Source organism: Glycine max, chromosome 5 (assembly GCF_000004515.6).
Source record: "Glycine max cultivar Williams 82 chromosome 5, Glycine_max_v4.0, whole genome shotgun sequence".
In the NCBI taxonomy this organism is placed as follows: domain Eukaryota; kingdom Viridiplantae; phylum Streptophyta; class Magnoliopsida; order Fabales; family Fabaceae; genus Glycine; species Glycine max.
The window spans coordinates 42,196,043-42,210,866 of NC_038241.2; the positions used below are offsets into that span (position 1 = coordinate 42,196,043).

The window sequence follows — 14,824 nt, forward strand, 5'->3', positions numbered from 1 at the left end:
AGTATATGAAAACTTTATTAATTATAATTATATGTTATTGTTAATTATATTTTTCAGTTTACTTATGTTGTTTTTATCATGTATTGGGTTGACAATAAATTCAATTGCCATTAATTCACTTGTGTTAATAATGAGTTCAAATTTATTCAATCCATCATGAGTGTTGGATAGATACTCCCTCCATTCCTTTTCATGTGTGGTTTTAATTTGTTACGTAAAAATAAATAATAATAATAATAATTTTTTATTCTAATAAAATAATTATGAGATTTTTTTTACTCATTTATTCTAATAAAATAAGTAAGGATATAATTGATAAAAAAAATAATTAATATAATCTTAAATTTTACAAACCACAGATAAATAAAAACAAAATTTTTCAAAAATCCAACATTTAAAAAGAAATGGAGTGGGTAGTTAATTAATTAATCATAATGAGTGTTTTAGTCTGCTGTAATAAATAGGATAAACACTGATTTCATTTATCTAAAACTTATAATATACAAATTGTATTATAATTAAAATTTGTAGTAAATATGTATTTATTTTAATTAAAATGAAACTTTGAGTTATACAATCATATATCACTCTTCATCTAAAAAGTGCTAATGTGTGTTTATATATATTTAACCCAACATATAACCGAGGGATCAATCAACTCAAATGCAATAATTTAAAAAAGATCAATTTGTATATAAAGAACTAAAAAAAGACAAAATTAAAAAATTGGAAACTAAAATCATCAGTCGCCGCCCTAACTACAAATTATTGCCATCTCATATATGTGTATTACGTATAAACTCAATTAAAATTGATGTTAGTATCTAAATAGTTTAGTCTTGGAATGATTTGTAGATGAATATGAAGTCTAAAATAAGGGTAAGAAAAGAAATGAAAGAAAGAGAATATATTAGCTGGCGAAGGAAGGAGTCGCCCAGAGCAACGGAACCCTTCCCCCTTGAGGTCAGCTAGTATTAGCAACCCTCTTATTCACTTTCACCACACAACAGCTCCCTTCCTCTATCTATCTATTATTTCAATTTCTTCCAGATCTTGATTCATTGCATTGGGATTGGGTGGGCTTTAAGTGCAGCGCTTCCACCCCCAACGATCGTGATTTGATTTCCGACCCTAGGTTAGGTTTCAAGAGGGAAAAACCACACTGGCGCCACTTGTTTGTGCTAGCTCCAGCTAACATAACCTCTTTTTTTTAATATACTCTCTTTCTCATCTCTGTTCTCGTTTCGGCTGAGGCTTTGCTTCACTATGGCGGACTCAGTTGATGTGATTTTGGACTTTCTTAGGAGGAATCGTTTCACCAGAGCTGAGGCTGCTTTGCTCACTGAGATCAATAATCTTCCCGACTTGAATGCCAATCCTCAAGGTCTAGAACTCATTGTCAAGGAAATAGAGTGTGGGAATGGTAATGCCCATTTGCAAGCAACTTCTGCTCCCTCTATTCTTTTCTCCAACACTTCCGAGGAGGATTTTTTATACTCGCGGAACTTCAACCCCTCCACTGTTCCTGTTAAGCCCTCTGTATCTCAAACTAATGAAGCTGTTGATGTAATTGCCGCCAATACCAATTCAAAGTCCTGGTCTGTGGAGGAAAATGCTGTATCCATGTGGCCTGCTAGTAGTAGTAAAACCTCTGTTGTGCAAAGCAAACAACCTATGGAACTTGATCGCCAACTTAAATTCAATACTCCATCTCTTAAAGTGAACTTTACAGATTATCCCTGGTCAAGAACGGATGACAATATGAATTCGTCTTCAGACTCCGCCAAAGATTGTTCTGTCAAGACTATCTTCCCCTTCTCTAAAGGGGATATGTCTTCAAGCTTTGGTGCTGTCACTTATTCTGACAAAAAAGAGGAGAAAAAAAAGGTAGAAATTAGTGATACTAGGACATCATCTATTAAAGAGCAGGTGGGTGAACTGGGGAGGCCTATTTACTTGGTCAAGACACCAGGCAGTTCTGAACAGAAGATCATAGGCAGCTTAAGTTTTCCTCTCCTCCCTGAAAATCAGAAGGAAGAGTTTCCTAGCCTTCCTCCGGTTAAACTCAAGTCAGATGACAAGCCCTTGGTTGTTAATTGGGAGGAGAAGTTTGAGCGAGATGGACCAACCTCAAAACTCCCTGGTGCTGATAGCACTTTGCTTATTGGTTCGTATCTGGATGTACCTATCGGACAGGAAATTAACCCTTCAGGTTAGCTTATATTTACAGGGATTAAATTTTTTCATATGATCACAATTGTTTAGTGGTTTCCCTTTTGGGCTTAATAGCAGCTGCATATGTTGTTTGGTCATGACAACAGCTTATTTTGTATGCTTAATGGGAACCTTTCCTCAATCTTTACATGTCAAATGTCAAATTAAGAGTTTCAGTAGTTGAATCTTAAATCTATGTTGTTTGAGGGTAACAGATATTTTAGGCCTTTGGCTAGTCATGAATCGACTGTTCTATAAGTTAATTAAGCTTAGAAAAATCCAATCCTGTAATTAGGGGTCCAAGTAATTACAGGTTGTTGAAAAGTCAGTCAAAAGTCATCAATTAAAGCCACTTAAGGGGTCATTTAGTGAGGTTTCTACAGAATTCAGAATAGTATTCCATGAAGTACATCTAGGAAATATATTTTTGTGCTTTGTAAGTTTGTTCTTTTTTCTATCCTAGTAAATATACTCTTCCCCCATGTACCCTTTTTTATCCCATATGCTTACCCACCCTATTCACATATTGGGTCTTGCTAACGATATCAAATTGCAATTCAAATTGTGAAATGTTAAAGCTATTTTTTGAATTGTGAATCATAAATCTTATCAAATTGTAAGATTAAGAAACCCATTGAAATATAGCCTGAAATATATCATATAAATCATATCAAATTGTAAGATCAAGAAATCCATTGAAATATACCCTGAAATATATCATATAAATGATAAATTATGTTTATTGCTGGATGTAATAATTTTAAATTTAAACTAGAAAATGACTGTAAGTCTCATGAAACAAAATCATAAGTCATAATTATGTGTGAAGTCTCTATTACAGAAGTCTAAAAATAGACCAATTGAATAACAAAATATAGTGGATAGAATGAGTAACAGTCAGAAGAATGAAAATAGAGCATTAGAGTATCTGAAATCTGAATAATAATAATCATCCATCTATTGCAATATTCAGTCATGTGATTTATGACCTGATATGAATCACCACTGACTAGCCAAATTGTATCAAATTGTGGTTTGGATTATGAATGATAAAATTCTAATAACTATGGGTCTTACTAATGAGTTACCAGTAGTACTGGTTAAGGAAGCATTTAACGTCTTCTATTAATTTTCAAAAATTACTTGAAAAGAAAGCAAGAAATATGTTTTTTAGTTCTGAAGTATTAAAACTTTTTACTTTCCATTTAATTCCTTCTACTGTTGTTTTCTTATTCAAATGCCCTAGTGGCACTTGTTTCCTTAATTAAATTTCTGGCCTGCATCTTTCTGGGGATTTAGTTTTAATTACTCTTTTTTTTTGTTCCATACCACTACATCAGATTTTCATGCGTTGATCCATGCATTTGGCTTCTCTTTTTCTTGGTTGTATATTTCTAGTTTTGACAATTTGACATTTTGAATTCATTCTAAATTTCCAGTTGAACCACCACAGAGAACTGATCTGTACACAGCTGATAGGATGTAGGAATTTAATTTTGGAATTTTGGATTTTTCTGTTTGGAACTTTGGAGCATATCTAATCTTTGTCATGGCTGTACTTCCCCCTTTTTTCCGTTGAAAAAAATATCTGTAGGAGATTGGAATTAATTGATAAATTTCTTTTAAGAAGGTTTGCTAAAAGTTCTAAAGTTAAAAAGAAATGTTTGAATATTTACATTGTGGTGATTCTAAAGAAAAATAAGGTATTAATTGAAATAAAGAAACAAATCTTTCTTCTGGACTTGATGCAGGATTTCACTTTCTTTTTGGTTTCTATAGATATCTTTTTATTTTCTTATAGCTTCTCAATAGCGATGCAGGAAACATGCAAAGATATTGGTTCTTTGTTCTTTTCCTCTGTCAATTTTCAACTCAGAGAAAAAAAGTTATACAAAAAGAATTGTGCATAATTTGAAAAAGTAAAGTTAGCCCTAGCTCTGACATGAAAAGAAAATAAATAGGGAAATGGTACCATAACCATTGTACTATGAGTTGAATACTCCATCTAGAATCTCAAATTGATCCTAAATCTGGTCTACTTTGTGGGTACATGTACACCTAACTACAATTTATTGATGATTTACTTGTCAGTAACTGATCTTATTGTTGCAATGTATTTATTTCTGATTTTGGAATCTGATTGCCCATACTTATTTTTTGCTGGAGACACTTGTTTGGATGTGCTGAAGACTGTATTTGACTTTTTCATATATGCTTCAGGTATGAGGAGGGCTACAGGGGGCAGTTGGTTATCTGTAAGTCAAGGGATAGCAGAGGATACATCTGATCTTGTATCAGGATTTGCTACAGTTGGTGATGGGTTGAGTGAATCTATTGATTATCCGAATGAATATTGGGACTCCGATGAATATGATGATGATGAGGATGTTGGGTACATGAGACAACCTATTGAGGATGAGGCCTGGTTTTTGGCGCATGAAATTGATTACCCTAGTGACAATGAAAAGGGGACTGGACATGGAAGTGTTCCAGATCCTCAGGAAAGAGGTCCAGCCAAAGATGAGGATGATGATCAATCTTTTGCTGAGGAGGATTCTTACTTTTCCGGGGAACGATATCTTCAGGAAAATAATGTTGTACCTGTCACTACTACTGATGATCCTATTGGTGTAACACTTACTGAGTATGGAAGGACTAATGATAATGATTTAATGGCTCAATATGATGGACAATTGATGGATGAAGAAGAATTGAACTTGATGTGTGCAGAACCGGTCTGGCGGGGCTTTGTCCCTCAGACAAATGAACTCATCATGCTAGGAGATGGGAGGGTTTTGAATGATAATCTAAGATCACGGCTAGAGGACATCAATATGGATGATGATCAACATGGTTCAGTTAGGTCAATTGGGGTAGGGATCAACAGTGATGCTGCAGATATTGGTAGTGAAGTGCGTGAAAGTTTGGTTGGTGGTAGTAGTGAAGGAGATTTAGAATATTTCCATGATCGTGATGCAGGACTTGGTGGCTCCAGACACTCTCATCATGATTTGGATAAGAAATCTACTAACAAATCAAACAAAAATAAGAACAATGAAAAGAGTGAGTCAAATAAATATGTCATAGGATGTGACAAAGATGCACCATTGCAGATGAAAACTCATGGTGATGGAAACTTTTCATTTCCCCTATCTTTGAAGGATGGTCAGATGATTCAGGCTTCCACCAATAAGTCCCTGTGGTCAAATAACGGCAACGCAGATGATGCTGATGACTGTCTTAGTGCAATTGTGGAAACTGATGACATGCTTGCTTTGTGGAGGCGAAAGAGCAGCGATTCGTCACCTGTTAAAAGTTCTAGGGATGAGAATAATGCCAACTTTGTAAGATCCACAAACTCTTCTCCAACAACAGTCTCAAATTATGGGTATTCTGAAAGAGAGCATGTGAAAGTAGAAGAAGATGAAAAGACTGGAATTGCAAGGGAAGATGATCTAGGAGCATCGCTAGAGGATGAAGAGGTAGCTGCTGTGCAAGAGCAAGTAAGGCAGATAAAGGCACAGGAGGAGGAATTTGAAACCTTCAATCTAAAGATTGTTCACAGAAAAAACAGGCATGTTTTTAATGTGTTTGTGTGTGTATGCTGATCTAAGCTATATTCACTAGTCATGGTATTTATTGGTTAAGTATACTTCTCCAATAAACATGCTTACTATTTACCTCAATTTTCAAATGACTTTGAAATTATATTTTAGAATTTTTTTTGAAACTATGATATGAACTTTGTGCATCCTTGAATTTTGTTGAGTTTTTATATGGGGAACAATATCTTTTTGTTTAACTTCTTGTTCTCTTTACTTACAAATTTATAATATGTTAATTATAAATCTATTGTTTGCATATGATAAGTAATCCGTGTTTGGTATAACCATGAGTTTTATGTTGATTGCCGAGGGCATAGCACAACTCTCCTCCTTAACATGGGCTTGGGGCCAACTATGATGGGGTAACTACTAGTGTGAGAACTCCAAGAGGTGAGACTATGGACTTTGCTATAGGGATAGGGTTACATCAACATTCAGATTTAAGTCCATACTTGTTTAATCTTGTCTTGGATTTGCTTATCAGGGACATACAAAAGATTATCCCTATTTGCATGCTTTTTCTGATAATATAGTCTTGATTGTGGAATCAAAGGGAAGCAATCAACATCGGAGACAAACTTTGAAAACAAAGGATTTTCCCTTAAGTAGGAGAGTATGACAGAGTAGATGCATAGCAATTTTAGCAAGAGACAAGATGAATATATTGGAAGTAAAAGTGGGAGATGATCTCATACCACAACTTTCTAAGTTTAAATATATAGGATTTATAATACAAAATGATGGAGAAATGAGTGATGATGTTACATATAGGATACAAGTAGGATGAGTAAAATGGAGAAAGGTATCTGGGGTTATGTTTTTTTTTTTTTGGAAGGCTGAAAATATATATATTATTAATAAAACAACCAGTAACAGTGGTACCAGAAAATATAAATACAAAGCACCAAGGTGCTACCCTCCAAAAAAACCATCAACAAAAGCCAAAAAACAGCCAGATCCAACCCCAACTAGGCAACGGAATTGGGAATATTAGAGGACCAGTAGTGGAAGCTAGTACTAAACTTTTTATCCTTAGCCTTTAACCATGACCAAGCTAAGAAAATAGCATGATCCATGACTTTACAGGGATCAAAAGGTTTTCCTTGGAAAATCAAATGATTCCTATGCTACCATATAGAACTAGTTAAAGCAACCCACCACCCACATCTTGTACTGTGGTTCACATTTGCCCCAAACCCCTCACAAAACTGATAAAAATGGTGAACCGGGTTAATGGAAAGGGGACCTACTACCCGAAACCAGCGCATAGATTCCCACCACAAGCCATTTGTCAGCTTACAATTGAAAAACAAATGATAAACATCTTCCTGCACACAGCCACATAAGGAACAGGTGTCTTCCTGAGTAATAGCATTTCTTCTTAGAAGGTTGACCTTGGTAGGTAGTCTATTTTTAAGTAGTCTCCAACAGAAGATCACAGCCCTAGGGGGAATATTCAGCTTCCCAATAGTCTTAAAAATATTGCCATCAGAATATACTGAAGTGGTGTTCATGCATAAGCTATAAGCTGATCTAGTAGTATCTGGGGTTATGTGATTGCAAAGTACCACCAAACTCAGGCAAGTTTTATTACACAGCTAGGCTTTAAAAGGACAATATGAGTGAAATGTGGGGTAGTAGAAATGAGAATGTTAAGATGGATGTGTGACCGTACATGAATGGACAAAGTACAAAATGATTATTTACGAGAAAAATTGTTGTAGCACCGATTGAAAAAAAACATAATAAAAAATTAGTTAAGGTGGTTTGGACATATACAAAGAAGGCCACGAGAAACATGATGTAGCTCCATGTGGAGCTTGTAGGCCTTGGATCTTCTTCATCAATGGAGTCCTTTGTTTCTTGAAGATCAATGACAGCGGAATGGAGAAGGAAGAAAGATGATTGGAGACGTCACTTCAAGGAGAAGATGAGTCAAGAACAAGCTCACCACCATAGGAAGCCATGGATAAGAGCTTAAAGGTAGGAGAAGATGAGTGGAGGGAGAAGGAGAGAAGGAGCACGAAATTTTGTGCCTTAAATGAGGTCTGAACTTTGAAGTGTAATTCTCAAATGATCGAAGTTGAAAAAATGCACGCACAAGACCTTTATTTATAGCCTAAGTGTCACACAAAATTGGAGGGAAATTTGAATTTCTATTCAAATTTTACTTAAATTTGAATTTGAATTGGTGGAGCCAAAATTTCACTAATTATGATTAGTGAATTTTAGTTATGGTTCAGCCCCCTAATCCAAGATCAAGTCCAAGATTCTCCACTAAGTGTGTTTAGGTGTCATGAGGCATGTAAATTACGAAGGATATGCATAAAGTGTGAATATATGATGTGACAATGGGGTGTAGCAAGCAAATGCTCACCTCCCCCTTAAGATGGTCCAAAATTTAATTGGATTGAGCTTCTCTCAATTCAATTAAATTTATTTTCCAACATACACACATCAAATAGTGCACTTAATGCATGTAAAATTACAAAACTACCCCTAATACAAAAACTAGTCTAGGTGCCCTAAAATACAATGGCAAAAAAATCCTACATTACTAGGGTATCCTCCCTACACAATGGAATCCTAAATACAAAGCCCAAAAATAATGAAACATTAATCTAATATGTACAAAGATAAGTGGGCTCATACTTAGCCCATGGACCCAAAATCTATCCTAAGGCTCATGAGAACCCTAGGGCCTTTTCTTGCATCTTTGGCTCAATCTTCTTGGAGTCTTTTATCCAATGCCCTTGGGAGGTAGGATTGCATCAAAACACCAGTCAAAAGAGTAGATGACATGATTTTTAGTGTTATGAGAAAGAGGAGAGGGAAACCAAAAATACTTTGTAGGAAGTCGTCAAGGAAGATCTCATGCTAAATAATATACTTGAAGATTTGGTTTTTAATCATGCTGAACGATGTCGTGTAAACTATGTAGCCAACTTCACCTAATAGGATAATTATTGTTTTTGCTGTTGTAATGGAAAGTAGGATTAAACTTAGGATGGCAGCTGATCTACTGCACTCAGAACTGAGTAGTACATTTACAGTTCATAATGAATAAAATGCATTGTTTATCATAGCAATGTTGTAAACATAGTGTGTCTTCATTTAGTTGCCATGGAATTAGCAATGTCAATATGTTTATGGCTACCACAATCCTGATTTAGTCCTTTTTTATTTGATTTAAATTGATGATATTATGCTCAGTTGTGATATAGAGTAATCCTGTGCTGCAGACTAGTTGGTGATTGTTGTGAATTCCTAAAGCTGCTTTAATTCTTAATTTTATTCTTATATTTGAAGAAATAAGTACATGAGACAATATAACATGCATTTCCCTATAATGCAACCTCTTTCAAAGATACTGTTGAAACAGTGAGGTTCTTTTTCCTTCATGGTAAATGTATGTGCTAATGAATGCAGAACTTTTTAAGCATTTTATTTTTGCCTTGTGTAAAAGGATCTTAATGGGATTGTGGTGATTTTTTGTTATGTTGTAAAGTATGATTTCTTGTCTGTTTCTATGTTCTCCCTTTTTTAACCTTTATACTCTTTCTTAAACTTAGTTTTTGTTGCTCAGAACTGGCTTTGAGGAGGACAAGAATTTCCATGTTGTTTTAAATTCTGTAATAGCTGGAAGGTATCATGTTACTGAATATTTGGGATCTGCTGCATTTAGCAAAGCTATACAAGCTCATGACCTACATACAGGCATGGATGTTTGTGTTAAAATTATAAAAAACAACAAGGACTTTTTTGACCAAAGTCTTGACGAGATCAAGCTTCTCAAGTATGTCAATAAGCATGATCCTGCAGACAAGTATCACATTCTTCGATTATATGATTATTTCTATTATCGAGTAAGTGGATTGCCATTGATCCTCTTAATACTTTTATACAAGTTGCTTTCAAAACAATCAATTTTCATTTTGGGCACATATACATTTTTCCTATATCTTATATTATTTATTTTCCTCCTTTTTTTTATAATTTCTACATCATCCATTATTTGGACTTTTTATTTATACTGTTGTGACCTAGTCTATTTAGGTGATGATGAATACTGCTACTATTTGTTATTGTTTTTCACTTTTCCTATATATCTTCTAAAAATATCACTCAGTTGTGACTGTTTTGTTAATTTTTTAACTTAAAAACTGCTGCGTAATGGAAATTTACAATGTATTCCTGGATATGGTATAAACCTTCAACACTTAGGTACTACATTTTCTCAAATATTCTATGTCCTCATAGGACTATCTATTTGTATATTCAGAGTATGGGAGTTTTACCACCAAAAGGAAGAGGTGATGGGAATTTGGTAGAAATTTCTTTTAAACTGTGGTCATCTAATTTTGCTGTGTATCTAGTATGTTTACTTCTGTTAATTTTTGAATGGCCTTGTTTATTTATAGTTCTACACCAAATTTGTCATCTAACTTTATCACTCTTTCTTTTCCCATTGTATGGCAGGAACATTTGTTAATAGTATGTGAACTACTTAAAGCAAACTTGTATGAGTTTCATAAATTTAATAGAGAATCAGGTGGTGAAGTGTACTTTACAATGCCAAGATTGCAGGTTCGTCGTGTGCCATTTACTTCATGATGTTTAATTTTAATCTTTTCTATTCTCAGTGCAAACTCTTCTGAATTGATGTGTGCAGTCAATTACCATTCAGTGTTTGGAAGCTCTTCAGTTTTTGCATAGCCTTGGACTAATACACTGCGACTTGAAACCAGAGAATATTTTGGTTAAAAGCTATAGTAGGTGTGAGGTGAAGGTCATTGATCTTGGAAGTAGTTGTTTTGAAACAGATCACCTTTGCTCTTATGTTCAGTCAAGGTCCTATCGTGCTCCTGAGGTTATTTTGGGACTTCCATATGACAAGAAGATTGATATCTGGTCTCTTGGCTGCATCTTGGCAGAACTTTGTACTGGCAATGTAAGGACCAAAGATGATTAATGTAGTTCAAAATGACATAAAGTTTGATAAACAGTTGAGTTTTAGTACCAGAAATTTATCTCTTGAGCCATAAAATTTCTCATGTGTAAAAGGTATACAAATGTTTTTATTACCTCCGGTCCAAAGGTTTATTTTTTCTGGAGGTTCACCACTTATATTCATTTTAAGCAAGACTATTTATTTCTCCTTGATGATGGCATCTTTTAGATACTGAAATTTCTTGATTAAAGTAATGAACTGATTTGAAACTCCTTTGTTGGCTGAGGGTTGCATAGTTTTGTGGTATTTTTTGTTTTATTTGAGCAAATGGTCTTCTATGATACTGATTATTCACATATTTTATTCTGTTATAAAAGTTAGTTGTTGTGATGTGGTTCATATTGTTTATGTTAAAATGGGGATTTTTGTTTCTACACCATTTATGGACCCAATGATAGTACATCAGAATACATTATCAAATACACTGACTTTGCAATTGTGGGATTGCTATTAGTTTTTGGTTGAAAGCGGTTGTAGAATTTCTCTGTATTATGGAGAGTGCTTTCTTTTCTTTGTTAAATACATGATTAATTTTCTATTTCTTCTTCAGTGGCACTGAACTAAGCATTTTGTAGGTCCTCTTCCAAAATGATTCACCTGCAACATTACTTGCTCGGGTGATTGGGATCATTGATCCAATTGATCAAAGTATGCTTGCAAAAGGACGCGACACATATAAGTACTTCACCAAAAATCACATGCTTTATGAAAGGAATCAGGTAAGAATTTTATTTCTGACTTTGTGTACCAACTGGACTAGGCATGAATTTGGAATGTTGATGTTGATTAGCTAGTCCCTAGGAGCCAGGGCTTTTATTTTGCAATTTAAATTAGATGTTTGGTATCTGGCCTGGACTGGAAGTTTTATTATTATTAGAACATGCTTTTATTTTTTGAAGAGATTACTAGAACCTGCTTGAAACCTCAAGTTATTGCAGAATATTGTCATTCATCCATAGCTTAGAAGAGATTAACAAAATTGGTTTATTAATTATTACTCATACATGTTAGCTGCTTGACATTTTAGTTCTTACCGTGCTATATTAAAATTGTGTTTGCCTCTGCATTTTTTACTTGAATGATTGTCAGTAAATTTATTGTTTATTAATCTACAGGAAACCAACCGGTTAGAATACTTGGTACCAAAAAAGACATCCTTGAGGCATAGATTGCCAATGGGAGACCAAGGCTTCATTGACTTTGTTGCTCACTTGCTAGAAGTCAACCCTAAGAAGCGGCCCTCTGCATCTGAGGCCCTGAAGCATCCATGGTTGTCATACCCATATGAACCCATATCATCTTGAAATATATGGAGGGTTCTTTATGGTGATAATGTCACCTACCTAAGTTGGGTTATGTTCATGTTTCAACCCCACTGACACATCCTCGCTGCTTTTCATGATCTATTTTAAAGATAAAATGGAAAGAGTTGTGCTGTGCCCTTCCACATTTATGCATACTGCATTGGAAGGTGTTTTGGTTTTGTGGAAAATGTCTGTCTCCTTCCCCTAACCATACGATCAAATGATGTAATTTTGCACGGAAGGTGTAATGTTAGGTTTCTGCTTTCTTTGTTCTGCTGGACAGGGAAATCGTAGAATCTTCTTGTACATGGTGTGTGATAATTCTTTTAGGCTATCTGGTAATATTTTTGTGATACAGATACTAAAGCCAATTTTGCATGGCGTGTGACACCATACTTGGGAGGAACATGAAACTCAAATTGCCTGTACTTACTGTTTGGAGCAATCAAATTGTATCTTGATAGTGTTAAGTAAGGAACAGTGTTAGGTTTTATTTGGGATTTGACATTAAGCATTGACATATAAATATTGTTTTTGCAGAAATATTTTATAAGACATCTGGTTTGAGAAAATATTTCTGTTTTCATTTTTAACTATAAAAAATATTAGTTATTTTATTTTATTTTTAAAATTTTGGTGAGAAAATAATGGAAAAAATATTAGTACTATTTTGATACAATATTTAAAATCAAAATGCAATAAAATAAAATAGAATTTTTATAATTAAAAATGAAAGTATATTTTTTTTCATTCAAACGAAATGCTTGCATGTGCATCCTTTTCTTTTCCCATAACTTTTTGCAACTAGCGTTGTTCTTTATTGGTGTTATGGTTGATGTTAATACTTAATACAGTATTTTTAAGTTTTAAAGTTTTAAGAATAGAAACATAGTTGATTCAACGTCACTAAAAACAAGTCATGATTAAACAAGTGACAAGTGGGGAAACATCTGTTTTCTTTTGACAGTAAATCAAAGGCTTTCCTTTATTTTTTATTGTCAGCACTATAGGTTATAGAAGAAACGATTTAGATGAACACCTGTGATACTGGCTACCATGGTTGTTTTTAGTTACGGGTGAAAATTGTTTAAATCAGGTTAATTTTTTTCTTAAACAAGTCTGACTTGTTTTATAAATATAAGGTATAGATTTATAATTTTTTCATAAAATCTTAAATGAGTTATTTGATCTATCATCCCTATTTTCAATTAATAAACAATGCTTTGCGAGGGCATGAACTTTGTCTAAGGATACGTAATTCACTAAAAAATTGATGATCTCTAGTTATATATCGGACTACGGAAAATGCTAAAATTACACTCTCTAAAAGCTCTTTTGAATGCCTTTACAAAAAAAGAAAAAAAAACTCTTTGGAAAGCATTCTTTATCATTGATTGAAAATAACAAAAATTTGGTGGATCTTATGTTATATTTAATGATCCTTTATTCTAATTTTGTATTATTTTCAGTAAATTTCAATCAATAATATTTTTAAAAGTTTGTGTAAAGAATGTATTTCTAACACTTTTCATCTATTTATACAATAAAAGATGTATTGTATATTGATAGTTTCCAAAACATAAACAAAATTATATAATTAGTTTTAGATGGATATTATATTTATTTTATATAAGTGCCAGATAGACTTTTGTTAGAAAATAATTTTAAGGTAAAAAACAACTATATTCATCCAGAATAGTACGAGATGAAGTATGAAAAACAAAAGAATTGCCTTTTTATTTAGTAACATATTTACAAATGATATGCTCTATCAAAGTATGGTAAAAAAAATAAAATTAGAAATTAAAGGTAACTAAATAATTAAAAAATAACATAATATATCATAATAATATTGAAAATAAAAAAAATAATTATCATTTATCTATTTTAGTTTGCATAAACAAAAAATAAAGAATCGCAATAAAAAAATATTTCTAATAAAAAATACACTATATAGTCCTCACTAAATGACGATCTTATATATAAATCCCAATTTTTTTTATAAGACCAATTTAATAGAGATAAAAAAATTATCTTATAAATAATATATAATACATGACTTAATAATATTATATGTAGACTCATATATTAAAAATAAATTTAAATATGTTTAAATATTTTTTAGTCCTTGAAATATAGTTGTATTTTATTTTTGTTCTTAAAATAATATTTCTTGGTGTTTGATTCCTGTATTTATTTTAAGTTTTGATCCCTGTTATTTTGTTTTAGTACTTTAAATACATTTATTTTTTGTTTTAGTCCCTGTAATAACTAAAAAAATATTTTTTAGGGATAAAAATAAAATACAATTATATTTTAAAGACTAAAAATATATTTAACACTTAAAAATATACAAGGTTAGGGGAAAAAAACGTCTAAAAATAAAACGCCAACTAAAAAGTAAAATAGGTTGCACGTGAATGCAAACATTTGAAGTTAACTAGGCTAATCTTTACTTTATGTGTTTTAAAAAATATTTAATGAAGATGCCTAACTATTAAGCGTCAAGAAAGTCCAATATCACACCTCCCTTACCCGAGAAGATGGCGCCAGTGTTTAATATCATTCTGGCTTAAGTGATGTTGCTATTTCTTATTTCAATTCCTTATGTCAAGCTAACAAAAATTGTAATAATTTCATCCCAGTTTTCAATAATTTTGAAGCATGTATTTCCCCTTTCACTCCTTTTT

General features: G+C 33.0%; 1 protein-coding gene across 1 annotated transcript; it reads left to right on the top strand.

Annotated features, from left to right (window-relative positions):
• The first annotated feature begins 862 nt into the window (after positions 1-862).
• On the top strand, positions 863-12,608 carry LOC100797095 (uncharacterized). The gene is made up of 7 exons (XM_003524286.5): positions 863-2,212; positions 4,435-5,788; positions 9,406-9,685; positions 10,299-10,406; positions 10,492-10,770; positions 11,406-11,549; positions 11,946-12,608. Exons 1-7 carry the CDS (start codon positions 1,267-1,269, stop codon positions 12,132-12,134), a joined length of 3,300 nt encoding a protein of 1,099 aa, XP_003524334.1. The 5' UTR covers positions 863-1,266; the 3' UTR covers positions 12,135-12,608.
• Positions 12,609-14,824: the final 2,216 nt, after the last annotated feature.

What these genes read in the sequence shown, in the direction of transcription:
- LOC100797095 (XM_003524286.5), top strand. Translation starts at nt 1,267, where the DNA reads ATGGCGGACTCAGTTGATGTGATTTTGGACTTTCTTAGGAGGAATCGT. An exon ending in ATTGTTCACAGAAAAAACAG is followed by an intron (nt 5,789 to 9,405) that starts GCATGTTTTTAA and finishes TTTGTTGCTCAG; the next exon opens with AACTGGCTTTGAGGAGGACA. An exon ending in CAGAACTTTGTACTGGCAAT is followed by an intron (nt 10,771 to 11,405) that starts GTAAGGACCAAA and finishes AGCATTTTGTAG; the next exon opens with GTCCTCTTCCAAAATGATTC.